The 25,832-nt window shown below is 48.2% G+C and overlaps 11 protein-coding genes across 11 annotated transcripts; 4 read left to right on the top strand and 7 right to left on the bottom strand.

Moving 5' to 3' along the window:
* Positions 1 to 1,399: 1,399 nt before the first annotated feature.
* N7511_002496 (DUF4452 domain-containing protein) lies at positions 1,400 to 2,089 on the bottom strand (the record flags this gene model as incomplete). The annotated part of the gene is made up of 2 exons (XM_057124921.1): positions 1,400 to 1,711; positions 1,817 to 2,089. The coding sequence occupies 2 exons, from the start codon at positions 2,087 to 2,089 to the stop codon at positions 1,400 to 1,402; spliced, it is 585 nt and encodes a 194-aa protein (XP_056987080.1).
* A 1,953-nt stretch (positions 2,090 to 4,042) lies between these two features.
* On the top strand, positions 4,043 to 4,435 carry N7511_002495 (FAD-dependent oxidoreductase; the record flags this gene model as incomplete). The annotated part of the gene is made up of 1 exon (XM_057124920.1): positions 4,043 to 4,435. One exon carries the CDS (start codon positions 4,043 to 4,045, stop codon positions 4,433 to 4,435), a length of 393 nt encoding a protein of 130 aa, XP_056987079.1.
* A 503-nt stretch (positions 4,436 to 4,938) lies between these two features.
* On the bottom strand, positions 4,939 to 5,986 carry ssn8 (cyclin-dependent protein serine/threonine kinase regulator SSN8; the record flags this gene model as incomplete). The annotated part of the gene is made up of 3 exons (XM_057124919.1): positions 4,939 to 5,483; positions 5,551 to 5,760; positions 5,827 to 5,986. 3 exons carry the CDS (start codon positions 5,984 to 5,986, stop codon positions 4,939 to 4,941), a joined length of 915 nt encoding a protein of 304 aa, XP_056987078.1.
* Positions 5,987 to 6,378: 392 nt separating this feature from the next.
* N7511_002493 (calcium-binding mitochondrial carrier protein) lies at positions 6,379 to 8,542 on the top strand (the record flags this gene model as incomplete). The annotated part of the gene is made up of 8 exons (XM_057124918.1): positions 6,379 to 6,508; positions 6,563 to 6,643; positions 6,709 to 6,916; positions 6,989 to 7,608; positions 7,662 to 7,723; positions 7,781 to 7,884; positions 7,936 to 7,968; positions 8,023 to 8,542. The coding sequence occupies 8 exons, from the start codon at positions 6,379 to 6,381 to the stop codon at positions 8,540 to 8,542; spliced, it is 1,758 nt and encodes a 585-aa protein (XP_056987077.1).
* Positions 8,543 to 8,853: 311 nt separating this feature from the next.
* N7511_002492 (uncharacterized protein) lies at positions 8,854 to 9,121 on the bottom strand (the record flags this gene model as incomplete). The annotated part of the gene is made up of 2 exons (XM_057124917.1): positions 8,854 to 9,040; positions 9,111 to 9,121. The coding sequence occupies 2 exons, from the start codon at positions 9,119 to 9,121 to the stop codon at positions 8,854 to 8,856; spliced, it is 198 nt and encodes a 65-aa protein (XP_056987076.1).
* Positions 9,122 to 9,172: 51 nt separating this feature from the next.
* N7511_002491 (glutathione S-transferase family protein) lies at positions 9,173 to 10,541 on the bottom strand (the record flags this gene model as incomplete). Its single annotated transcript, XM_057124916.1, has 5 exons — positions 9,173 to 9,751; positions 9,808 to 9,986; positions 10,040 to 10,126; positions 10,180 to 10,348; positions 10,407 to 10,541. The coding sequence occupies 5 exons, from the start codon at positions 10,539 to 10,541 to the stop codon at positions 9,173 to 9,175; spliced, it is 1,149 nt and encodes a 382-aa protein (XP_056987075.1).
* A 306-nt stretch (positions 10,542 to 10,847) lies between these two features.
* Positions 10,848 to 14,180, bottom strand: ubaA (E1 ubiquitin-activating protein ubaA; the record flags this gene model as incomplete). Its single annotated transcript, XM_057124915.1, has 5 exons — positions 10,848 to 10,986; positions 11,044 to 13,828; positions 13,896 to 13,981; positions 14,037 to 14,125; positions 14,175 to 14,180. 5 exons carry the CDS (start codon positions 14,178 to 14,180, stop codon positions 10,848 to 10,850), a joined length of 3,105 nt encoding a protein of 1,034 aa, XP_056987074.1.
* Positions 14,181 to 14,930: 750 nt separating this feature from the next.
* N7511_002489 (uncharacterized protein) lies at positions 14,931 to 17,306 on the top strand (the record flags this gene model as incomplete). Its single annotated transcript, XM_057124914.1, has 1 exon — positions 14,931 to 17,306. The coding sequence occupies one exon, from the start codon at positions 14,931 to 14,933 to the stop codon at positions 17,304 to 17,306; it is 2,376 nt and encodes a 791-aa protein (XP_056987073.1).
* A 2,671-nt stretch (positions 17,307 to 19,977) lies between these two features.
* On the top strand, positions 19,978 to 20,511 carry N7511_002488 (CVNH domain-containing protein; the record flags this gene model as incomplete). Its single annotated transcript, XM_057124913.1, has 4 exons — positions 19,978 to 20,181; positions 20,235 to 20,245; positions 20,300 to 20,415; positions 20,471 to 20,511. 4 exons carry the CDS (start codon positions 19,978 to 19,980, stop codon positions 20,509 to 20,511), a joined length of 372 nt encoding a protein of 123 aa, XP_056987072.1.
* Positions 20,512 to 20,725: 214 nt separating this feature from the next.
* Positions 20,726 to 23,263, bottom strand: N7511_002487 (FAD-dependent oxidoreductase; the record flags this gene model as incomplete). Its single annotated transcript, XM_057124912.1, has 5 exons — positions 20,726 to 21,446; positions 21,496 to 22,142; positions 22,197 to 22,567; positions 22,624 to 22,895; positions 22,953 to 23,263. The coding sequence occupies 5 exons, from the start codon at positions 23,261 to 23,263 to the stop codon at positions 20,726 to 20,728; spliced, it is 2,322 nt and encodes a 773-aa protein (XP_056987071.1).
* A 227-nt stretch (positions 23,264 to 23,490) lies between these two features.
* N7511_002486 (uncharacterized protein) lies at positions 23,491 to 25,411 on the bottom strand (the record flags this gene model as incomplete). The annotated part of the gene is made up of 3 exons (XM_057124911.1): positions 23,491 to 24,108; positions 24,313 to 24,968; positions 25,045 to 25,411. The coding sequence occupies 3 exons, from the start codon at positions 25,409 to 25,411 to the stop codon at positions 23,491 to 23,493; spliced, it is 1,641 nt and encodes a 546-aa protein (XP_056987070.1).
* Positions 25,412 to 25,832: the final 421 nt, after the last annotated feature.

The following is a 25,832-nucleotide window of genomic DNA, read 5'->3' as shown; positions in this document are numbered from 1 at the left end:
GAATCTCTATTCCACAAAAAGTCGGACATTGAAGAGATCAAAAAAAGATTATGGATTGACTCACTTCTGGAGGGGAGCCAAAAAGAGATAAATTGCTCACGCACCGACTTGAACGATGGACCTCGGCATTACTAGTGCCGCGCTCTACCAACTGAGCTACGCGAGCTTGATATGTTGAACACTCAGTATCATGTCACTATGATCCAGTGTTCAAATATTTTCAAAAAATCAAGCAGTCGGAAGAAATTTCTCATTCCAGAGGCATCATGACCTTTAACAGACGAGATGTGATCAAGTAGTTTGCAAGAATCAGAGTGAAACAAGTTTGTAGAATGTAATCATAATCTCCAGAAATTTCCGGGAAATAGCTAAAGCGAAGTACAGATGAAAAGAAAAGTGAGATAGAGTAGAGTAATAAACAATGAACAAAGCCATTTTAGCATATGGTCTATGACCCGCACACCGCGAGAGACCCCCAGGATATCGATTTCAAACAGAAACAACTCCGCAATCCAATGGTTTCGCTCGCACCAGACCCAACCAGCCACACACCAGGTGGCCATGGTAGTAATGAGTATTGCGTTTCACCAAGCCCCGAAACGATGTACAGAGAAACAATCCGTAAAAGAGATAAGAGAGAAAAATAGACCAAAAGAAGAGCAAGAAGAGCAGAATAAAAAAAAAACAACCCAGATATTCAACAGTGCCCAAGCAATGCAGACGTGTATCGTTTCCGCCTCTAGATCCCTGAAAATGATATCCATCCCACCCCGGTTAAAAAAGAAAACCCCAAGAACAAAACTGAGAAAACTGAGAGATCGTAGAAAAAGTGTCACAGCGTAGGTGTATCTGGCAAAGTCGTTTGCACGCAAACCCTCCCAAAAAAGGAAATCAACTCCAGGTCATGGACATGCAACGTCAAGTAGCAATGTCACTGCATGTTCTGTACATCATCGGTGGCCGAACCGAAAAAAAAAGAAAACAAAGGCCGAAGAAAGTATTCGTCCCTCCCTGAGAGACGAAAGAGGTATCGTAGGAAAAGGATGCAAGGTATTGAATCGCAGGCGCCGTCGCTCGCAACAAGCTGGAAGTATCGCAAAGGATCTAAGATATGAGGCGAAGGTGGTCGTAATCGGCGAAAGAAAGGAGATGGGTATGTACAGTTCGGATTTTTTGTTTTCGAGTTTTTGATGTTTTTTTGTGTCGCCGTGTTCGTGGAACAAATATTTTTCCCAAGTTGGTCGTGTCGAATGCAATAGCCAAATCAGACAAGAATGCAATGGTGAAAAGAGAATTATGACCTGCGATTAAGGGACCCCGATGATGCAGAACAAGACAGATGATGAGCAAAAAGATGGAGATGTCGGGCGCCAGCCCACGACGTTGGCAAATGACATCTTTACCATCTACGCTGAGCATTCTGCATCATCGCGGGGGAGATCGACGACGGAGGGCTCGACAGAGTCATTCCGGTGTTAGGGTTAATAATCGGGATGACTTTGCGAGTCCGGTTGGCAGAAGGCTGCTGGTAGTTGACGTGATTCGGGTTGCCGGCAACACCAGGGTGGACGTAAGCGTTGGTCTGAGCGGGGGACAAAGAGATGGACGGAGTCACCTGCTGCACCGGTTGAATCTGGTGCTGCAAGGGCGAGGTGTCCGGGGAGCCGCTAGAAAGAGAGGAACGGTCGGAGGCGGAGTGGATGGAGTGCAACTGGAGAGGTGTCAACGAAACCGCTCATGTGACATGGATGAATATCGTGACGATCCCCAAGGGGTCGATAATAGGGGAAAGGGAGATCGCCATATCAAAACATACATCATCCTCGGTCAGGAGACCCGGGCAGAATTCAAGGTCATCATCCAAATCGAAGGATCGGCCAGCCTCGAATCTGGCACGGAAGGCCGTCACAGCGGGAGCTTCGGCCAATTCGCGCATGCTCTTGACACCTCGGAACTGACGCTGGGCATTCTGCTGTTGCATCTTGGGAGCGCGGCGAGAGCGTCCGTGGTGGTTATTTGATGCCTGCATGTGGGAAGCATGGTGAGGCTGCTGGTGTTGGTGTTGGTGGTTGTAGAAGAAGGCAGACATAGTGGATGATTTAAAAAGCCAGCACCCGAGAGTGAAAGGAGAATTAAGTCACAGATATTGGAAAGAAAAAAAAAGAAGATGGGGAAGTCGAACGGTTGGGAGAGCGGAAAATAGAAGAATAGAAGAACAGAAAGAGTGTGTGGGAGAAGAAGGGAAGAGGCGAAGAAAAAGAGGGGATGGGCTGAGAGGGAGGTATGGTCATGGGACTGTCAGATCAACAGTATCAGACCCTGGTGTATGGTGTATTGCTGTTTGGTATTGTAAATGCCAACAGGCCACTACCGTCACGCACCAACCACCCTAAGTGGCGACTCTTCTCAGCCAATCACAGCCCGCAGATCGCACGGAAATGACTCCACCGGGCAAATACCAACGTGACGTCGTCGACTTTGGTCTACAATGACGATTGTCGAGTGTAGTCTCTGTATTCTCTGCTACATGCGTTGCGTGTTCACTGATGTCTGTTCTGCTTTCGATATTGGGATCCAGTCTACAATGAGGGGGCCAGTCCTGGCCTTAGCTGCAGGCTGTGCAGGGCATGCCTCAGGAACATTCCCCCACCCCCCCCTATAGGGTGCCCGAATCGGGAGTGGCTGCTGATCTCGCTTTGATCGACTCCCCCCCGTATGAATTCCCCAATCCTTCGTCAATCCTTTGCAGTGAAAACCTTGTTAGTCTTGAGACCTCCCACGGTCCCTTGAGCTGCAGGTATGATCGTCGCTTATTGGCAGGGGACCTTGAGATCTTACCTTATCAGCCCAAGCCCCCCCTCAAGCCGAGTTCATCAATGCGGAATCCGGCCTAGGGGCATATTGAGGGGGCAGTGGCACTGGGTAGCATTGCCTCGTGAGTCATCCAATGGAGTCCATTAATGGAGCCTTGCGACCGAATAAGAGTTCCCCAATGCTCCCAAGTTCCCTAACGTGGTGGATCTACGCTGGGGAGCTATTTCCGTTTCTCGCTTTTTTCGGGACTGATCGATAGGCTTGGCTTTTGCCATGCAATGTTTCTCGGGCGCCTACTGGAACACTGCCTGCATGATACTGTAATACCGTGTGCCACTCACGTCCACGGACTACGCCGTATGAGCCCACTCACGCCTCCAGCGTCAAGACATGCCAATCGCCGGATGAGTCTACACCGCCCTTTTAGCCTCTGGTGTAAACCTTCACCACTGGGAAATAATATAGATCACATATGCCGGGCCCAGTACTGTACACGTTATGATGCACGAGTCGCAGTACATGTTTATGTGTACGCATGAAATATGTTATCTGCGAGGGGTACTAAATATCCTGCAATCCAATCCCGTGCGAGTGTGCAAGGGAGCGCAAACAAGGCCTGCCGTTGGATTTTGTACAATGCCATCAATGTGCCACCATACTGTAGGCACCAGTGCACGTACTCCGAGTCGGCAGTTTCAACCCGGATTGCATGGATTGCGGAGTCGACCCTGTTACACGACATTGTAGCAAGCTTCCGTCTGGTGGTGTAGCTTGCTACCGAATTGACCTTCTACTCCGTGACTATAATATAGGTTTACCCTCTATCCACACCAAGTCAAACTTCAACAATATTATTGCTCAGCAACCCTCTCATTGCAAACTGCTAGACTGATGATAGAATCAGGATGTGGTGATCAAACTCGTTTGATTGATGTAAATACCATATTACGACATCCACATTCCCCAGAATGGCTGGGGACAACAAGCGCTCCAGCGTAACATGCAGTGAAGAACCTCAGCAATATTTATAGCACGGTAAATGTTCCTATTGGTTTCCGAATCGATGAATTTTCATCACTTCATACACAATCAATGACCATTGTCCTACTTTCGTCCCACCTACCTCGTTCATTAACCAAAGTAACACGACGTAGGACAACAAAGCTCGAACAAGCACTATATAATATGAATAGGAAAAGCAAACCCCCCGCCCCAAATACCCCAAAACATGGGACCACCATCAGAAGCAATCCATCCCTACCCAGAGGATCCCCAAGATGAACCCCAACAAACCGTCTTAATAGTAGGCGCAGACCCAGTCCGCCTAGCCCAGTCCGGCATAACGGTGGAAGTAATCGAAAAAGAAAAGCAATTAAGCGAAGAACCACGCGCAAGGACATATTACGCCAGCGCCTTAACAGCGCTGCACAATATGGGAATCATGCCCGACATGAAGAGAATAGGATTCGTCTCGGAAGGGACATCGGATGCTTTGCTGGATGTTTATGCAAACGAGAGAGCAAAGGCTTTCCAGATGTTTGTTGATCTCCAAAGCACCCAGCACAAACTTCGACTCCAAAGCGATCCAGAAACACTACATGAAAATTGGTTTATTCGATAATTCAATGGTGAGGCACCTGGTTCTGTGGAAGAACTTGCGGCGCTGTATTCCAAGAAGTGGAGAGTGGATATGAGAGAGATAGCATCAAATATGATGTAGTATTGCTCACATCTCTAGGAACTTATTTTGAATTTCGATGTTTTTTCTGTCTGAAGAAAAGATATCGGAGGTTTTGGCGAACAAGCTACACAATTCATGTCCTCCACATTAGTCCATAGGCACCAGAGCTGTATCCAAGCCTTTCAAGGCAATGAGTAGTGAATGTGCCCTTAGTAACTCCTTTGCTGAATTCTGGAAAACCAGCTTTTTGTTCTCAACTTGTATTGATTGAGATGAAGAGACACGACAGCGTGGTGCAGAAGTCTGCTAAGCTGAATGGCTTGCCGTGAGACCGAGCATCAGCAGCAGTAGCTAAATAAAGGAAATTATTGGTTTCCCTTTCGATGCGGCGAGCACTGACGATGAGCGAGGACACGCAGAATACAAAAGCGCAAGTCAAAGAATTACTTGTCCAGATTCTTAGTTTTGACCACCCTTGCAATGAGCTCTTTGCAAGTCTTCTCACTGTATTGCTCCCACACTTCGTACAGCGAAACAAGCTCCTGTGTGCACTCGATGATAGCCTTGATATCAACCTCACTTTCAGCAAGCCATTCAACAAGCTTTTGGATCTTGGACGGTGGGTCGGATTCAGCTCTATCCGACAAAGCAGTCATCATATGCATACCTCCTCCTTCTCTCATGGCGCTTGCCAGAGCGGATTGCGTGGAACCAGAGAAGCTAGCAGGATGAGAGGGTTTAAACACAACGGCGATGATGATTGCCATAATAGCAATAACATGGGGTGGGTGAAGAAGTGGCAGATCTGTCAGATAGTGATCGTTGATTACAGACCAGGCAAGAGCGACCTCCTCTGAAGTGAGTTCTAGTTCAGATTGAAGTTCAGACAACGTTCGGTAGGGATGATGGATGATCATTTGCGAGCTCATTTCCGAGATAAGAGCAAACTCGCATTCCCCTAACTTTGCCACATCTGGGGTGATGAATTCTGGGACCGTTAGCTTTCGGCACCTCTCGGTATGTCGCGAAGAGCTTAGCTAGATATGAATACATACCTGGCCATAGACCGCGTGCTTCGCCAACCACAAAGCGAATGTGCTGTGGGCACTCTTCCATCTTGCAGGCAAGATAAAAGGCTGTGGTGAGCACAAGGTACGGGTTTGTTTGTCGGATCTCATTTTTGGTATAGAACCTCTTGAGATATACCTGTGCTGTCGCAATGGCCTGCTGTCTAGTGGACATGCGCTTGCCAAGCTTTATGAGCTCTATTTACTCTGATTAGCATTGTGTTGGGTCTAAGCGCTCGATGCCAGCATATCAGCAGAACCCACGCTGGTTGAAGTAGATGTTCAGTAGCCGCTGATCCGGCAGCGGAAACTGTGAATGTGCAGCGTGGTCCTTCTCACGTAACACATCCCGAATCTCCGCTAGCTTTTCCCGGGAGAAAAGCCAGTGGCGACGTTGGGTCGACGTCCAGTAGTTGGCCGCCATATTCGGGGGGATTTGATGGGTCAACGCTGGACACCCGTCACGACATGATCTCCGAGGTCCGAGCTACAGCTTCCCCGCAGGTCAAACCAGACAGAAAGCAAGGAGGAAACGAAAATAACCGTGAATGACTGGAAAGTGAGGTGAATGATATCAACGGTATAAACATAAAGGAGGTCCAAGTCCCAAAAAGGGATAGTAGGGCTTGGCCCTGGTCCCGTGCCTCCCGACGATAATCCGGTCATGGCGTCAAGAGCCCAAGCAAATCGCCGAGCGTCAATTAATCATTGTCATCCCCACCGTCTATGTTCCTCTCCTTTTTACAATAAGAAGGGCTTACCCGTTTATTCTTACACAAACGATGAAGGTTGCTCGGTAACAATTTTCCTCCGATCATGGCACCCGGCGAGTCGAAAGATGAACGCGACGAACGAGTTACCAAACTCTGGGAATCCTTGGATACTCGACGTGAAGGCCATATCGACCTGACTGGACTTAAGAAGGGCCTGAAAAAGATCGACCATCGTGAGTCTGACCGGGTCCCGCGCTGCTGCACCTGACTGACACGTCTTCTGCCAGCTTTAAAAAATGCAGATGACATGGTCCGCAACGTCGTGCAGGAAGTCGACACCAATGGCGATGGCCGTATAGACCAAGCTGGTAAGATCACAAGCTCTGGGAAAGGGATATTTTGGCCGCGCGCCTCCGATCCTAATAATCTCCAGAATTCCGAGCGTTTGTCGACCATACAGAGGACGGCTTATGGCAGATGTTCCAGAGGATCGACCGAAATCACAACGGAGAAATCGACAAGAACGAACTACGAAATGCCTTTGCTCAGTCCGGCGTCACGGTCTCAAGCGCCAAACTCGATCGGTTTTTCGCGGAGGTCGATAAAAACAATGACGGGGTCATCTCATACACAGAATGGAGGTTAGACACATCCGGACCGGTCAAGTGAGGAACTTGAACAGCTTGAACTGACGTATATGCTCTTTCATCTAGGGATTTTTTGCTTTTCCTACCTCTACATTCCCCGACCGACCTACACGCAGTCCTGTCATACTACACGGCCACGGGAAATCTAAACCCGGAAGGAGATGTCCACATCAATGACCTGCAGGGTTTAGGTACAGACCACCCGTTTCTTACCTCTTATTTTCTGGCCATCCAATCCCTTTTGTACAATATTTTCTCTCTACCCGCTTTGGCATCTCTCCTTCCTTCAGCGCATGCGCAAACTCCCCACAGCTCAACTTTGGGACCTGTTCCCGAAGATGAATATCCTTCGATAGAGGGAGACTTCGAGTTGGAGTGGCTGCCCATCCCCAAGACTACCGCCATGTGGATGTCTCTCCGATATTATGAACGGAAGTTGACCGAAAATACCCCTCAATTAGGCTACTTCATTGCAGGTGGAATTGCGGGGGCTGTCTCAAGGACGGCTACCGCTCCCCTTGACCGTCTAAAAGTCTATCTCATCGCCCAGACCGGCGTCCAAGAAACAACCATTCGAGCGGCAAAGGATGGAGCCCCATTGGTTGCGGCAGGAAATGCCTCCAAAACGCTGCTTGATGCCCTCAAAGTACTATGGCGAGCTGGAGGAATCCGCAGTCTGTTCGCAGGTTTGTTTTACTATTCCCTTTCCAAGTTCGAAGCCCTTACTAAACCCCAACAGGTAATGGCTTGAACGTTGTGAAGGTCATGCCCGAGTCTGCAATCAAATTTGGCGCCTACGAAGTTAGTTGATATGCAGATTGCTTTACCATGAGGACATAGGTGCTGACGAGAAACCAGTCTGCTAAACGAGCATTTGCGCGACTTGAAGGGCACAACGATACCAAGCGACTTCTCCCAACGTCACAATTCATGTCCGGTGGTTTCGGTGGAATGGTTGCACAGTAAGAATCATCATTTTGAGAGGTGATTTAGTTTTAACTAACCCCATTCAGATGCTTTGTCTACCCCCTTGATACTCTCAAATTGTAAGTAGATCACCCAACCATCTATGTGGACAACATGGCTTATGATTTCCACAGTCGCATGCAGTGTGAAACTGTAAAAGGTGGTCCAAAGGGAAACCAGCTCATTGCCGCTACAGCGAAGAAGGTCTGGAACAAGAATGGCCTACTTGGCTTTTTCCGAGGACTTCCTCTTGGTCTCATCGGAATGTTCCCTTACGCCGCGATCGATCTATCGACCTTTGAATATCTAAAACGAACACTTATTGCGAAGAAGGCCCGCGAGCAAGGCTGCCATGAAGATGATGTACCGCTCGGAAACTTCGCGACAGGTGCGATTGGCGCGACGAGTGGTGGATTCAGCGCATCGATTGTCTATCCCCTTAATGTCCTGCGCACTCGACTGCAAACTCAGGGTACGGTCATGCACCCACCTACATACAACGGCATTGGCGATGTTCTTCGCATTACTCTCGCATCGGAAGGACCCCGCGGTCTTTACAAAGGACTCACACCCAATCTCCTGAAAGTCGCACCGGCCATGTCAATCAGTTACGTGGTTTATGAAAATGCGAAGCGCTCGCTCGGCTTGAGATGATTCGCCAGGTCAAAAGATAATACTTTGTTTCCTTTTCTCGTGCCTCGAAATCTACTGGCCAGCTCAACGTTCGCATCCCGTCCCCGGTGCCCGACATCATCCCCAGGCGCCCCGTGGCTACTATTTGCTATTCGCTTGCTTAAACATTACAAGCGTAGCCTCAAGATACCCACCGAATCTATCCAGATATGGCGAATCTTTCGCCCTCAGGTGCATTCAAATAATGCATATCTTGCTTTTTCGATCTCTTCATGTCTGATGCCATCTAGAGATCAACTTCCTGCATCTTGCTTTTGCTTGATCCTTGTTAGTCAGGGTTTTAACATGTAATTTTTTTTATTTCTCTTGCTCATGTTGCTTTCACTTGAGACAACTGTACTTTTGGTCCCGCTTTTGATGCAAATAAGGCATCGTGAAACCCAACAATCATCAATCACATCAGCATGGCAAGGCGTCGATACAATACCACGGGACTTTTTTTGCTTTTTTTTGTCTATACTAGAAAATCTACATCTATGAACAATTGAAAAAAAAAGGAATTGCAATCATCAAAAGATAGTGTATTCACTTAAATGTCATTCTTATATTTGATTAGATTCGTATCCAATAATTGAAAGCTGCATATCTCAATCAAGCCGCCTTAACAGCCTTCACCTCCTCATCCTTAGGAAGAATATCAGGCAAAGGTCCAAGAGGGGTAATAGCAAAGGGATTAATCTGCTTGTGACTCTTAGTATAGTGAAACTTGATATGCTCAAACTGGGTAGTATCCTTGAAAGCAGGAACATCCCAATAGAGACGTCTCAGCCAAGCATGGATAGCCGGGAACCCAGAACGAATATCACGAAGATTGCATTTGAAGTGCTGCACGTAGACAGGATCGAAACGGATGATTGTCGTGAACAATCTAATATCGGCCTCGGTAATCTCATCACCGAAGAAGTACCGCTGGGAGGCTGCTTGTTGCTTGGAAAGATGGGCTTCCACCTTATCGAGGGAGCTGAAGAGAGTTGTGACGGCCTTTTCGTAGGCTTCTTGTGTGGTTGCGAAGCCAGACTTGTAGACGCCATTGTTGATGTCATTGTAGATCCATTCATTTGAGGCATCGATTTCGGCCTGGAAGGCCTTGGGGAAAAGGTCTACTTTCTTGTATTGCTCGGGGAGGGCATCATCAAACTCGGTGTAGAACATTCGGATGATTTCTGCGCTCTGTTTACCTTGTTAGATGAACGGACTGGTGATATGTTGTGCGTCAGAGCTCTTACCTCATTGCTGACAATGAGCTTGGTCTTCTTGTCGAACAGGACAGGCACAGTGAATCGGCCGGAATAGTCCGGGTTGTTGGAGAAGTATACTTGGCGGATGTGGGTGAAGTCCGGGTGCAGAGGATCGGGGATGGCGTTCTCTCCCGGAAGATTGTCTTCGACAGTAGGGAATCGCCAGCCTGGAAATTCAATTAGAATGTTGTGTTTGAGGCTGTTTTTCAACCGAACTTACCATGCTCGCCCATGTGCCAATGCACCGAGGAGAAGGAAACGAAGTCCTCCAGACCCTTGAGCTTCCGGGCAATCAGAGTCCGGTGAGCTACATAATCAGCATCAGACCGCGTATAACATAGAACAGAAGCTTGAACATACCCCATGGGCAAGCGTACGAGACATAGAGATGGTAGCGGCCCTTTTCCGGAGGAAATTGGGCACCAGCCTCTCTAGAGATGAAGTTACGGAAGACAGATGTTTGACGCTTGAACTCGCCCGACTTGTCGGAAGGGCTCACCCAGTCAGTGATCTTAGCGGAATTGCCGGTCTGTAATCACAAATTAGCATGGAAAAGAGTGGTACAGTTTCCTGGGGGGGGTTCATACAGCCATGCTTCGCGAATACGAGAAAGGTGCGGAGAAGCTAGAGCTCTGAGAAGCTTTAGAAATGAACCCCACACGGAGAATTGCTGGACGTTGAAGATTGTGTAAAACCTGTGAGCGAAGAAGAGAAGAAAACATAAGCGACAGGCCCGGAACACTCGTATTTATAGGTCTTCCAACAAGAAGGAATCACTGCGGGGCAGTCCATGGTTTAAGTTGCGTCGTTGACCAACTGCTGAGTCAGGTGCTTATCGAAAGCTCGATCAGCGTTGACAAAGCCGAGTCTTGGCATTCCCAATCAGGAAACTGCTCTAATCGCTTATGCATAATAATATAAACACGAACACACTGACACACGGAAATTGGAGTGGAAATTGTCATAAATTCTAGCAGTTTTGCTAATGTAGGCTTTTCATCGAGTCTATCCGCAGATGGTCCACATATTTATTGAGCCAGCTTGACCATCACGTAGGGGACCTCCACGTCTTCCTCGGTCTGGTCCTCCGCAGTCACTTCGAAGATGATATTCTTCTGGTGCTCCGGAACGGGCTTCTTACTAACATGCTCCACAAGCTTGCTCATACTGTGATATCAATGGTCAGTTAATTAACTCGTGAGGGTAGGAAAGAGAGGAACTCACGACAGAGGAAGACGATCCTTCACCTTGGCGGGAGGGTAGAAGCTGGCATACAACAAGCTGACGCCGGAGCTGACCATAGTGATATCCAATCCCTTCTCAGCAAAGTATGCAAGGAACTCCTGGAGGGTGATGTCCTCCACCTCGAAACGGTCCCAGAGCTTGTCAATGGTGATCTCACCTTGCTTGCCCTGGTACTTGCCCTTTTCGCTTTGGATTGGCTCACTGAAGCTGAAGAATGGAAGCGCAAGGTTGACAAAGCCGTTCTTATATTGTTCAATGTCATCCTTTCCGTCAACGACCTTGAAAAGCTCAAGGGCGACGAGGCCAGTAACCAAGGCGGTAGTGGTGGCAATGGCAGGAATGATCTTTCCGGCAATAAACTTAGTCTTGTGTCGGTTGGCCTGAGGAATATCGTAGTTGTCCGCACGGAGATTGCTGGCGGCAGTAATAAAGTCGATGTGGTGGTTGGTGTCATCATCCTTCTCAAACTCAACGGGTTGCAAGCGGAAGCCAGCGAGAGAATTGGGCGAAGGGAGAGTGGCCACCAATTTCTGCAAGTCATCGTCATCGCCGGATGAGCCCCCGGCTGGCTGAGCATTGGGATCGGGGTCGTTATCATTGGCCTGGATCTTAACGTTCGAGCTGGGTGTGAACTCGGGGATGATCATGTCATCAACCACCTTGGTGTAATAGCCCTTGTCCGCACCAGGATTTTTAATGCCATAATTGAACGCGTGAAGATTGGCACCAGCGATAACAAAACCGAGGTGTGTAGGGTTGAGACTGTCAAACTTCAAGGGAGTGGGCGCACGCTTAGGTCCAGACCAGAATAGTTGACCGGAAGAAGTTGTGGAATCCCGAGGGAAGTTGTAGAGCAGCTGTTGGATGGCGTTGTTGTATTGAGACTCGAATTGCTGACGGGCCCAGACAATACAATCGTCAAAGGTCAAAGGCTTCTCAGTAACCAAGAAGTCACGGAGGTGCTCCAGGGTCTGCTTTTCGTTACCCGCCTGCTTGAGTGTCTTACCGATGTAGTCGGGCTCAGAGAGGTACATGTTGACTGATTCCGGTGGGCCAACGAAGTAGGTCTGGAAGACTTCCCGTGCCCAGGCAATGGTGTGCTCAATGCGATTGGGGAAACTCTTCAGGGTGCACATAGGGAAAGACTTCTCAGGAGGGTCCTGAGAGCTGGAGTAAGACTCTGTGATGAAGGGGATAACAACCTGAGTGTTGCCCTTTGTGCCGAGAGTACCACTCTCTAGCAATGGCTTGCGGAAGAAGACACAGCGACGATCGACATATGTACGCGCTTCAACATTGTCCAAAGCGTTTGTCACACCATCTAGGCCATTCCAGAAGTTCTCGTTAAAGATTTCCTCAGTATCAGGTCCAACACGGTCACGAAGAGTCACGATCTTGTCCTGTAACTCTGGGTTCATGGCCTGAACAGCTGCTGATGCGCAATCACTCTTCAGTTTGCCAACATCCTTGGTACGGAAGAGGAACTGCCGGTTCAGGTTACTCTTCTCAATCTGGTCCATATCGGTAACGTAAATCTTTCCTTTAGGACCTGTACCCAGACCGATCATGGCCCAGTTCTTCAGGGTCTCGCAACCAATGGCACCGGCGCCAACCAAGAATTGGGTGACGTTGGCAAGCTTGTCTTGATACTCCTTACCGAACACCGCAATCTGTCCATCGTATCGTGTACCAAGGGGCTTGCAGCTCTCCTCAGATCGAGTGACCGATGAAGGCAAAGACTCGAGGGAGTCAAAGTATAACCATTGCTGCACAGGGCTAAACTTGCCAGACACAGCCTTCAATACCTCCTGAGCAGCGATACCACCGAAGAAGGCGGCCAGGGGGTTTAGATCACCACGGGCCTGGTAGCTGAGTTCCTTGATGATCTTCTCATCCAGTTCAACCTTGTCCTCGCCGGCTGCAGCAAGATCGGTGGCAAGCTTGAGGACCTCCTGGGCGTCACTGTCGTTATGAGGACGAGGCAATTGGTCACCATGAGTCTCAGCAAACTTGTGGAGAGCCTGGATACCAATGTGAACTTGCAGAGGCCGATCAAATTTGGCGTAGTCCGAAATCAAAAGCTCAGGGTTCTTCATCTGCTCTTCCAGCGGTTGGAAATCAATAAATTTGGGCATCTTAACTTGATTGAAGAGACCTCCACCCTGGTATGTTCCTAGGTCGGAAACGTCACCAATGGTAAACGAATACGGTCCCTTGACGGTAATCTTGCGAGGTGCACTGTCATTAATGCCTTCCATTCCTTTGACTTCAGTGAATGTGACGAAGTCGCCATCTTCCAGTCCATGGCGAGTTTCATCCAGCGCCGATACCAAGCCATCCTCGCTGATGTCCGCAACAATACCACTAGCAGGTTCCTCGCCTGTGGGATCACCAACTGTGAAGTTCTTTCCGAAATCATTGAAGAGGTAACCGAAGAGACCAAATGTATCCGTGATCGTGAGGTAAATTCCGTTCTTATGACAGAAATCCGCAATCACCAGTTGTTCCTTAAGAGGGACCTGTGTGAGAACGATTGCCTGGTAGCGCTTAAGCTGTTCCAAATCATCCACAATTTTCTGGCCTTCATGTATAGTGACTGGAACGTAAGAGTTCAACTCGGCGACCCTCGGCGCGGTGACTTCGGCACGTGGCTTGCCGACGTCTGAGGCCTGGAGGAAGAACTGTGAAGAAAGGTCTGCGATAGCGACTGGGGCAGGGTCGTGGAGAGTGAGAGACTTTACACCGGCAAGAGCGATGTTTTTGGCTAAACCAGTCAGAATGTTGTGATAAGAAAGTAAGTGCCCGGCCGATAACCGCTTGATCAAACCTACCAATTTCCACACCCAGGCCCTTCAAACCCACGACCAAAACATTGGAAGATCCCATGCGCTTCATGGCCTCGTGGCCGAGAACGTACCTCGAAAACGTCAGTATGCTGGATACTCGAGCCTCACTCGGCGCGGGGCACTCACAGCTGTCGACTGTACAGGGACTCGTCGATTTCCCCCTGCTTGATCATCTCAACGGTTTCTTGGGGGTTATCGACCTGCATCTTGGCGTCCTTAAAAAGTATTAGCTGCAATTTATTTATCTTCGGAGACCGATCATACCGTCATGGTTCGTTTCTTTGACGGAGCTCCGATGTCGTCTTCGGACGCTCTGCGTTTGTTCGGCTTAGCCGCGTCTCGAACAGAAAGATTGGAACGAATGATGAAAATCAGGAAGTGAAAGCCTTGCGGGAAAGCAAGACTTTCGACAGTGATGATAAATCAAGTTGTAGCGCCAGCGTACCAGGTACCTAGCTCGACGAGCACAAAGAAAAGTAGCAATCCGAGCACAAACGACGGACCGCGGAGGGATATGCAAAGATAAATGTAAGCTGTAGGGAGGAGGAGCAAAAGAAAAAAAGAAGAGGGTAGAAGTGAGAGAGTGAGAGAGAGAGATCGAGGGACCAACGACGTAAGAGTGGAGGGGACAGCTATCGGCTGACTAAGGAGGCGGTGAAAGAGCCCCGCGATAGTTTGATCATTTGAAGATGTGAGTTTACTTAGATGACTATGTTGAGAGTCTCGGGGTTTATTGAAGTGGTGATTGAGTTTGGAAGATGAAAACAGTTCCTACGTTGCTGTGTCTGTTTTGAATCTCATCATTCGACCTTCTACGACGCGTCACGACATCGACGCGTAGCTCGAGGCCCCGTCATTGCCCGACTTCTTATGTGTCGCTTCGAGTTTGTAGGCCGTGGTCTATTATATTGGCAGCGTCAGAATTGCCCAAGGGACAGAAGGCGTTTTTCCAGGTAAGTCTTACCTCCACCTCCCGGTGGCTGGTCTCTAATTAACCCTCTACAGTGAAATTCCGTCAGAATGCTCCACGAGATCCTGCTCTCCCTCTCCGGCCAACCCTCCCCCCTCTTCGGCTCCCAGACGGGAAAAGGTGCTGTCTCTCAAGATGATTTCCCTCTTCTCTCACCTCCGGAGAAAGTTCTCCTCGCATCCGTTGCCCACCTGAGTCGACTCCACGCGGAGCTACGGGAACACGCCTCCGACATTTCCTCCGTGAACCCATCTGTCGTCTGCCGCTCAGTCTCTACTGCCATTGTAGGGACACACCTAAGTGAATTTCAGAATAAAATCTTGAAGGTCGAAAGGGCGATTCTTGCCGAAGATAGTGCATATGTGGGTGGCTACGGTATCGTTCCATTGTCCACTATCGTTGGAGAATTTTCACCCTGGACGCGGCGGATGGAATGGCTCTGGGATATCGTTCAATTCATTCAGCCTGAAAAGCAGAAGGGCGAACGCCCCAATGGCTCCACCGGTGCAGCACTCATCGATCATCTACGGACCGAAGCTCACACCGGGTATCTTGATATAAAAAAGATGGCCTTGCACTTAGGGATATCTGCAGAGACAGCATGGATGAAACAACTTTCCATGTGGCTTCTTTACGGAAACCTTCCCATGTACGGCAAGAATGACTTCTTCATCCAGGAAGATTTCGAAAGCGAAGGCCATGAGACACAATTCAGGATAAGAAGCCACTTGCTTCCGAAATTTGTTACGACACAAACGGCAGGCTCAATATTGTTCATTGGTAAATCGTTAAATCATATCCGAGCAAAACGGAAGACTTCAATAACGGGAGCTTCCACGGCGCCTGTGACGTTGTATCGGGAACACATAGAGCAACTGGCAGGTTTGAAATCACCAATGTCACCTGTGAAGCTATCCTCTGCAGTTGATTGCATTCGTCTTTCCCTTTCTCAGTCAACCCTGTCTAAATTATTGCCACTTCCAAAAATCCTGGAAATCCTTGATTTACTTCACGGGTTTCTTCTACTGGGGAAAGGCGAGTTTGCAATTGCGTTGGTTTCACACGCAGATGCTCGCCTTGAAGAGAGTCGACGCCGCGGCTTAACGTTGGCCCGTAATGGGCCATCTGGGAAACTTGACGGCTTTGCCATCAAAGAAGGGGATGTTGCAACTGCCTTGGTCCAGACATGGGCGGAGCTGTTTGCTTTGCAGAAGGAAGAGGATCAAGCCGATGATCTGCTTGAACTTGCTCGTGATCTCCTCTCTATCTCCATCATAAGTCGGGAGAAGGAACGTCCGATGACTCCCGCTCAAAACACCAATCCGATAGCGGATATCTCGAAAGTATCATTTGAGGATTTGCTTTTCCCGACACCCACACAACTTACAGCACAAATCCGAGCTCCTCTGGACTTATTCATCTCGAGCTCAGATGTCCTCATATACTCCAAGATCCACTCTTACCTCCTGGGTATCAGACGGGCTCAAATCCGGCTTGGAGACCTTTGGAAACGCACATCATTACGCAGAAACCACCCTACTCCCTGGGGACCACCGCGAAGCAATGGCGCCTTTGGTCAAGCCAGATTAAAGGCAGGAAGGGAGAGAGAGAATGCTCGTGTTCGCCAAATGCGCCAAATCTGGGCCACAAGTAGTGCGTGTCTCTTTGTGCTTTCAGAGATAGGCACTTTCTTCCAAGGAGAGGTGGTCAATGAATCGTGGCAGCACCTTCGTGATTGGATCGAAGGAAGATCTTCGCCAACAAAGTCAGCACCCAGTTCTCGACCTGGAACCGCATCATCTTCCAAGCCGCAACAAGACTCGGCGCCAATTTCTTCCGATAATGGGTCCACCGGAGATTCTCTCAATCCTGGCTCACAAACCATGGGACGGCACGATCCTGAGGCTCTGACTGTTGCTCATCGACGACACTTGGCCTCTCTCGTTCAATCTCTATTCCTAACCGAGTTACCATTCACCAATGCCCTGAGAGGCATTCTCACGGATATTGACCGCTTTGTCGCACTTGTGATCCGACTGGAAAGTATTCAGCGTAATATGGACTTAGAAACCGACGAAGGTGTCGTGGATTCCATGATTGACTATGCCCAAGAAGAACGTGAGATATGGGAAATGCTGCGCTCCACACGCAGCCACGTCGAAAGGGGCATGAAAGACCTCGTTACGAGCCTGCGAAGCATCGACGATAGCCGATCAGGAGAAGGACGGGGATCCGTAGATCTCGAAAGGGGCTTCGGCCAGCCGGGGCTCGGGTCCCAAGGAGAACACAGCACAGGGGCCAGTTTCAGTCATTATATGCCCCGCAAACCTGCAGGTGTAGACAGACTACTCATGAAGCTGGATTTCGGCAGCCTTCGCAGTGGCTTCGGTGCCGAGATGTCCGCGGGTCTGGCGGGTATGCAATAAGGGCGCCGAAGCAACCCATATGCATCAGACCAACCATTGCTTAATTTTGCTCTTTTTTTAGCGGATCTCGCAACAAGTCATTGGCGTTTATTTTTCTGGGCATCGGCAACATTGGGACGGGTTACAGGAGTCTGGACGTCATACGGATCGTTTCATTCTTACATTTTTCATTTGCCTCTGATCGTTTCTATGAATTTTGACTCGTCTACCGCTGAAGGATGGAGGTCATAATGTATGTTGCCTGATTGGCTCTTTACTAATTGACTTACGGCAGGAGAACGCACAATGCGTGTCCTCGCAGCTCAATTTTTCTTCTCCTGGTGAACATTAATAACAGACCGCTCCCTATCCATGCTCCATTGGTAAAGATGACCTGGGTTTAGAGCAGCCACGTTCCATGGAGTTTAAGATCGCATTCCATTCATTGATAGCCCCTGCCTAGTGGGCACATAGCTAGGTATGTGTACTACTTCACGGTTCGTAGGGTCACTGGTTCCAGACCATGAACTCATGGCTTTCCAAGCCGCAAAACAATATGGGATAAGGCTAGGCGTGCATAATATTATCATTTGGGTAGTGGCACTTCCCATTCAATCAGACTAGTTCCCGATAGGCATAGTGAACTTGAAAGAAGGGGTCTCTAAACCAGTCACGGTAAACCAACTGATGAACCCATAGTTTCACGCGCACCGGGGCTTGAATTTTCGATTCGATTGAGAGGCAATCCACAATGTATGATGTGGTTTATCTCCGCAGCATCTCTAGGGAGTTATTTCTCTGCTCCCTAGTGATATAGGTATATTTTCTAGAGAGCATCCATATTGTGAGATATTTTGGACATTTGCATTTATGCCTTGGGCTTCTGCGGTTGCTGACCCAACAATATATATGTACCCTGTATATCCACTTCTTCCATCTGAAGCTATTTAATCTACCTATGACCTCTTTGTGTTACAACGTACCTTCCTTTCTTCTATGAGTTATGGCTCCTGCTCGTACATAACTTGCTGGCGCTACCTTACGTACCTCTCACGCTCTTGCTTCCTCTCCGAGCTGCTTATACTCGATCGTTCAAAGAAGCATTCATCCACGACGATATCTACAATCTCTTTGACAACCCCGATCGCATTGAGTGCAAGTTACCGTCAAAGAAGCTTTTGGGCAACAGCGAGCAATTCAGGGAGACTGGTATGGAGGATCGTCGATACTAACTTATATATGTTATTACCGGTGAACGAGGACTGAGCCTATCGATAGCTAAAACATTGACCGAGACTGACACAAGAATGGACTGCATCTATGCATCCCGAGAGCGAAGTATACCACAACTGACTGAATTCCCAAATTTAATCAACTGATTGGAGCGGCTAACCAATATGGAATAGTTTTTGAATACATATTTTTTGGGTGGGGTGTTTGCAAGTACACCAGCCCGGCTGGCGCAATGGTAGCGCGTTAGACTTCTAATCTAAAGGCTGCGGGTTCGACCCCCGCGTTGGGCTTTAATGGTTTCTTTTTTGTAAAATTTATTTGTTCATCTACCCGCGCGCTAGCTAACCGACGCTAGCCACCATATCATATCTTATAGTTATTTCTTTTTGATATAGTTGTTAGTTAATACCTAACCGCTTCTAAAATGCCTGACATAAATAGTGAAGGTAGCTCGACAGGAGAGTGAAAATCGAACAAACTCTAGGTGGACTGTCTGAGTGGCAATATGTGTCTAGTAATGAATTGACCGACGAGGACCCTGAATCAAAGGGATCGGCATTGACAAGGGGCACACAGAGCATGTAAAGTAGAGATCTGTGCAAACTTGCTAACCGAGCGCAGAGGAAGCTGGGAACCTAAGACCGTTGACGGTGATCCAACGAGTGATCAAACTGATGCAGAGTTAACATTCCAACGATGGAACTATCCACAGTCAAGAGCCCATTGGTTGGGTTTCGATTGCAAAGTATCTTCTATGCGTGGGGTTTGTTAGTGACAGGCTCGTGCGAAAGACCATGTAGATGGACCCCTTGCAGCGACGTGGGAGATCGATTCTCACATATGATCTACGCCTCACTCACGCTGGTTAAGGTACACCGCCACCCCTTTGTCTAGTGTAACAAGGCAAAGAAAGGTTGTCTATGTCCAAGCTATGTGTGTTAAGGTTTGTCTTCGAGGTCTTCGTCCAGGAACAGCTCCGAAAAGTAACAAGCTCGAGCTCTTTAAATGGCGAAAAATGATATTCTGCTCTCCATGTCTGAGTACATCTAATATTGCTAGCTTTCATCCAAACGTTCTATCTGAATATCTCATGTGGTTGAGCTGCGCGCGGCAAGATTCAGCCCAGCCCCAGAGCCAGCAACAAACGTCACTGGTTGATGTTTCATGCATGATGACCTCGACAAACCCTAGAGTGGCTCGAATTGACTTGGATAGCAGGATCTTGAGAAAAGCAAGGAGCCATTGGGAACTCAGCTTCTTTTCTTGTGATCAGGTGCATTAGAGCACTCTCTAGGGCTGGATATCCGAGAAGCATTGGAGCTATGTTCAGTCATCGTAACTATATAAAGAAGGTTCTTCCCTCCTCAAGTTCACACCTTCACTCATCGCAATTGTCAATATCATTCTATATCATAGAATCCATATCTACTTCTATTCAAAGCATCCCCAGATAATCATTATGCTGTTCCTCAAGGCTCTTGGACTTCTCCCCTTCGTGGCCATGACACTTGCCGGTTCCTCGAAGTTTGCAGACACCTGCCAGAATATCGATGGCGAAGGTACAACCCTTCGTGGAGAGTGCCATGTATCGCCTAATGGCCAGCTTCAAACCAGCTCAATTGACCTGAACCGTTGCCTCAAGAACGACAAGGGCACGCTTAAGGTAAGCGAGCACCAACCCTATATCACTTCATGAATTGATACTAATTTCTATAGTGTGGAAAGAAGTAAGTTTAATATGGAATGAAAAGAAAATTCCACAAAAGCTGACCTTGAAACAGCGGTCACTACTCCGGCTCTTGCATTAATTGCACAATGCGTGGCCACGCCGATTTCACCTGCCAATGCCGTAACAGCGAGCGTGACCACAAATACGTATCTACTACGATTGATTTGAGTAAGTGCTGATAATCCCTCAAAGGCAAACCTTAGCTAATATGGTCAATTTCAAGACAAGTGTGTTGCCAACAACCATGGTGAGCTTGGCTGCTAAATGCGCCAAACTTTGGCACCGATTTAGTCTCGCTTGAAACTTAACGAAGACCCAACGAGCTGGAAATTTGATCCGAATGAAAGAGTTATGAATCAATGATTGTTTGAGGCACAGAAATTCGTTGTTCGAATTTATTCATGAAATGCATGCAGTTTTAAACCAAAAGACACAAATTTACGGTCACTCTGGAGATAAAACCCCGTAGATCCACAAATCAAGGGCGATCAGCTTCAGTGTCAGAGCTCTTCTTGCTCTCAGTGGGTGTGGCTTGTCGAGCTTGCTTCCACTTCTTCTCTCTGCCAAGCCAACTTTTCATCAAGACCAATGAAGGGGCCATTGAGCAGGGGGTGGCGATAATCCAAAGCATACCCTCGAAAACCCCTTTAGCGGCAATATTCACTCTGTGAAGCTCCCATAGAGAAAAGATCATAAAAATCAAGATAGCCCAATCGATGGAAGCAATTCTGGCCTCATCACGCTCAATCGTAGATCCCATTAGAGCTCTTCCATAAATTTGGTAGAGGTCTTTCCCGGATATCAATGGTGCCGCAACAGATAGCGCCATGTTTAACAGGAGTACTGAATACACAGACCAGATGTACTTATTGTCAAAAACTCCTGGGTTTCGTCGGTTGCCCGCAGGACTGCGTCGAACGATCAATTTGTGGAAACAAGAGCTCAATATAGGGAACATGATATGGGCTGCAGGCCAACTTGTGCTAATGTGATTGGGGTTCTTGATAGTGAAGCCAAGAGCTGGGAGATAGGTGAACAAATAGGCAATTATCATAGGATTTCCCACGGAATAGTCCATTGCCATCGGTGTCGGGTAATAGAAGAGTCTGTCACCGGAAAACCAAACATAGAGGGCAAAATATATTGGAATTATGTATTGCCAACCAAGAAATGATGCGGCAATGACAAACGGCAGCACACTGGCTTGGATTAGCAAGTACCAGAAGTGAACATAAACATCTGACTCACCTGCTAAGCGCTTTTGGAATGTAGAATCGATGAGATTCAACGTACATGCAAAGGGCCACCGTTGCAACGGACATGTTGAATTGAAGCTCCTTTCTTTGCGAGCCATCAAAACCAGACGTATCGAGGATATTGAGCAGTTTGAAGAGGACCCCAGGTCTTCTTTCTGACAGAATTGCTGGCCCTGCAATATCCACAGCCTTATAGTGTATGGCCATAGTGAAGAACAATAGAACAACCCAGATCATAGTAGCGGTTCTCGAACGAGCATGTGGCTTCAAAGCAATGTCGTCATTCCACGGAATTCTGCCCTTTCGGGTTGGCATAGGAAGATATTTCAAAGGAACCGCACTTGTTGTGCTTTGCGTAAAGCGGACCAGAATTTCCTCTGTAGAAGTCTTGCTCACTACATTGCGTTGCAAGAAAGCCGAGATTGGCGTTGCAAGAGTGCCTGTCCACTGAAGGAATCGGGCTGCTTTGACCGATGCCCTGGCCTGGATTCCCCGGAAAGTTTGATAATCCAAAAAGACTTTCTCAATGGCTTGATGGTCCGGGATTGACTCGGCGCTTTTTAGCTCATTCAGTTTATTTGCAAGATATGCAGATGAGATAATAGCTTGATTACCTCCTTGCCCAGTGATTGGATGAACCTATTGTAATTAGTGAGTATGCTGTCGACAAGAGGATTTTTGAGACGAAGCTACCTTATGCCAGGAGTCACCCGTCAGAACAATTCTCCCATGAAAACATCTGTCAAGCAGACCCTCCTCGATAGGAACCAGAGTGGAAATCATTTGGCTTTCATATAGATCTCCGAATGTTAGCCCTGGCTTGATAATGTCGTCTTTGAAGGTTGCCGCGAGACTTTCTTTGTCCGCTTCTGTGTAGCGCTCAATAGCAGAGCCTCTCGTAGGCTTTTCATTGTTCACGAAAGCAAACCAGTACATCTGCCCATCAGTGCCACCCGCACAGAAGTAATTCCGATTCTTGTTGGAGACATTGAGCATTTGGTCTTCAACAACAGGCTGTGAAGGCTTGGATATTCCAAAGATACATCGACACGAGCATTCAAATGCTTGAGGAAGCAAGTGTTAGCGTCTAGCACCGAGAATTTGAGAATCATGTACAGACCATTCTTTAAGGGACGCGATCTCAGTTTCAAGGATTTTTGCTCAGCAAATCGCTGCATCTCCTGTGCAACACGGCTCTGAACGCCATCTGCACCAACAACAATACTCCCAGTAAACACATCCCCGGACGTTGTTTCAACCACAACGCCATCTGGACTCTGTTCAATCCTTTCAACGGCATGAGAAGTCAGGACCTTTGATTTATCGCTGAGGTTATCAAACAAAGTCTGGATTAGTTGTTGCCGATGCAAGAACCGGATTCTATATCCAAAGCTATACATATATCAGCATCTCTTTCTACAAACTAAAGCTTTATCAGGAACGACTCACGACTCATCTAGGATTGATCCCCAAGTATCGTGGTGTGTAGCATTTCCATTCTCGTCATAAAATGAATAGATATTCACAGGGGAGCTCAGCTTCTCCAATGTCTCATAGCAGCCCAGCTGGTCAAGGATGCGCTCGCTTGAAGGCCCAATACTGATGCTGGCGCCAATCTGAGGTGCAATGTTCTCATGTTTTTCGAGGACCATAAAGTTGATTCCGGCTTTTTCAAGCATGTTAGCTAGTGAAAGGCCGGCAATACTGCCGCCGACAATGATCACCCTAAAGGACGATTTTTCTGACATGGCCGTGGCCATCTTCGAGCGTAGTATACCGGTTCGGTGTGTGACGTCCAAAAGAGATTTTGGTCCCAGCCCCAAATTCGCGGTGGTTGAAATATAATTTTCCGAAAAGTGAGGTGGACCAGCCTCAAGGCTTTGGGGGCCAAAACGGGGGGATACTGGGGGCCTGAAAGTCTGTCTGACGTTTGGACCCTAGCAAAGAGCCACTCAAGTCCTGGAACGGCAAAGTATGATAGATGAGACTATATTATGTACACAAGCCGCTTATCTCCAGTAGAATGTTCTAAATCATCCCTCCGGCCACCACCCATAAGCACATCCCGCTCTTCACCCTGTTCCACGGGCCCAGCCTGTTCAATGATTGTATAGGTCGAATCCACAACCGCTCGATTCATACGCTGTAGAAGAATACGCATAGCCAGAGCCAATACTGCAACTATGATCATAAAGAACGAGCAGACGGCCATACCTCGAACATACCACGGCCCGTCAGACTCGGGATACAGTCTTGTTCCGAGTAGTGGGCCACACTGACCGATAATATTGAGGATAGCAATGCTTGCACCTTTGCCTTCCTTTTCAACCCGGTTGTCCATTGACCAGGTTATGATGAGGGTGATTGCCGAGAAGAACCCTGCGGTCGCTGGGTAAACGCAGATATAGCGGATGAAGGTATGTACTGCCGGCGAAAGGTGTACATGGAAATGGCCTGTTAGTGCGATTCCTAGATAGGCCAAGGACGAAATAAAAGCATGGGCTATAAGGTAGGGACTTCGGGAGCGGCTGCGGTCTGAGGCGTATGCCGTGACAAGGACCACGATGAAGGCGACTAGATACGGCGGCGCTGAAAGAGCTTGCGCCTGCAATGAGGAATATCCCATGCTATAGGTAGAGGTGTTAGAACGTGACTCGGTTGGAAATTGTATGTGCTTGGTAGACTCACTCCTTAATGATCGTGGGCAAAAAGACGGGCATTGAGCTGAAAGCCACATTGCAACTAAAGAACATGAACTATAGTGCCATGTTAGAACTTGCCTGAAAGGTTTGAGGTAAGTTGAACTTACAGCAGCCATATATGCTTTGGGATCCGATGCAGTCTTCAGGATCTCTCGCCAATTGAATTGGTTCCCATGGGACTGTTGATAGTTAATTGTGTTCTCCTCGAGGCGCTGATGAGCCACCATTCTTTGCCTAGGATTCAAGAACCGAGCTTGACCTGGAGAATCTGGGATCAAGAACCAAGCAAATACAGCAACTACAACACTCGGGAACCCCTCAACAAGAAACAGTATTCGCCATGGTGAGATGGGACCCTCACTGCTGAATTTGACGATCAAGAACGCCAGACTACTTGCAAAAGACGTTGCCAAGGGTGCTGCCGAGATAAACAAACCATTCCGGAAGGCCAGCTCATGCCGGCGGTAGAACAACGATAAATAGAATGGCACCCCAGGACCAAAAGCAGCTTCAGTGATTCCAAGTAAAGCTCGAAGGACAGCCAAGCCCCAGAAAGAAGTCGCTAGACATTGAAAGGAGGCAACAAGTCCCCAGCCACATACGCAAAGAGATATGTAGATATGTGGCGGCACAACGCGGTACATAAGTGCCATCCATTCAAATAAGATGTAAGTGATGTAAAATGCAGTAAGAAGCCACTCATATTGAGAAGATGAAAGGTGAAGATCTTCCTTGAGACCAGCTATCTTTGCATTTCCAATGTCTGTATCAAAGATTAGCATACGCTCGCAAAATCCGTATAGAAAAGATTTTCCTCGGTGCCGCATAATATCACATACTCGAGCGATCCAGGAAGGAGAGCAGGTAGAGAAGAGCCAGGAACGGGACCAGCCGTCGATCGAACCTCTTTACTACCTCACTTTCCTCCTCAGATGTGTGTCTCGGTGCCGATCCGCCCTGTCGGAATTTGCCCTCGAGCTCGTCGCTGGTATTGTATTCGTTCTCGAAATCGGAAAGAGGGTCACCGACATCCCGGTGGTCGTCGAAGTGGGTTTCCACGCGCAATGGGCCAATAGATGATTTGGCCTGTCCCGGTGCTGGGGAATCGCTGTCTTGGTCGTAGGATACCGGAGTAAATCGTGGGTTTGAGGATGTGCTTGAGCTGTCGGAGGATGCCCCCACTGCGGAGGGATGAAGGCCTGCCATTTCTCCTGGGGGATACAGGGCTTGGAAGGTGATTTATAGGCCGGTTCGCAGGGCTTGTCTCTTCATTTGAGCGGGAACCACCTGGCTATTGAGAAGTTATCACAAGGAGGGAAGGTGGAACTACCCCTCGAGAGCTTGCAGGTGACTGTCGATCTACGGATTATGTCACCCAGGCACGTGGATTTGTTATTGGCGCTACGATGAGAGCGGACTAGTGCGAACCACGGATCGCACTTTAAGGTTGTATACTTCGACCCTTGAAATTTAAGAATGTTCTGTGGAGTTCCTAGTTATTTGCAAGTATCATTGAATTGATCTGGATTGTCTTATTGGACGCGCTTCATGGTAAACTTCTTCAACAACAACAGGAAATTCAGTAGCAACGGGCAACAAAGCAGCAACAGAGAAAACAGCCATCTTC

Source organism: Penicillium nucicola, assembly GCF_028828085.1.
Source record: "Penicillium nucicola strain IBT 29836 chromosome Unknown utg000002l, whole genome shotgun sequence".
In the NCBI taxonomy this organism is placed as follows: Eukaryota; Fungi; Ascomycota; class Eurotiomycetes; order Eurotiales; family Aspergillaceae; genus Penicillium; species Penicillium nucicola.
The sequence above is the reverse complement of the archived record's forward strand: the minus strand, read 5'-3'. Positions and strand labels throughout refer to the sequence as shown.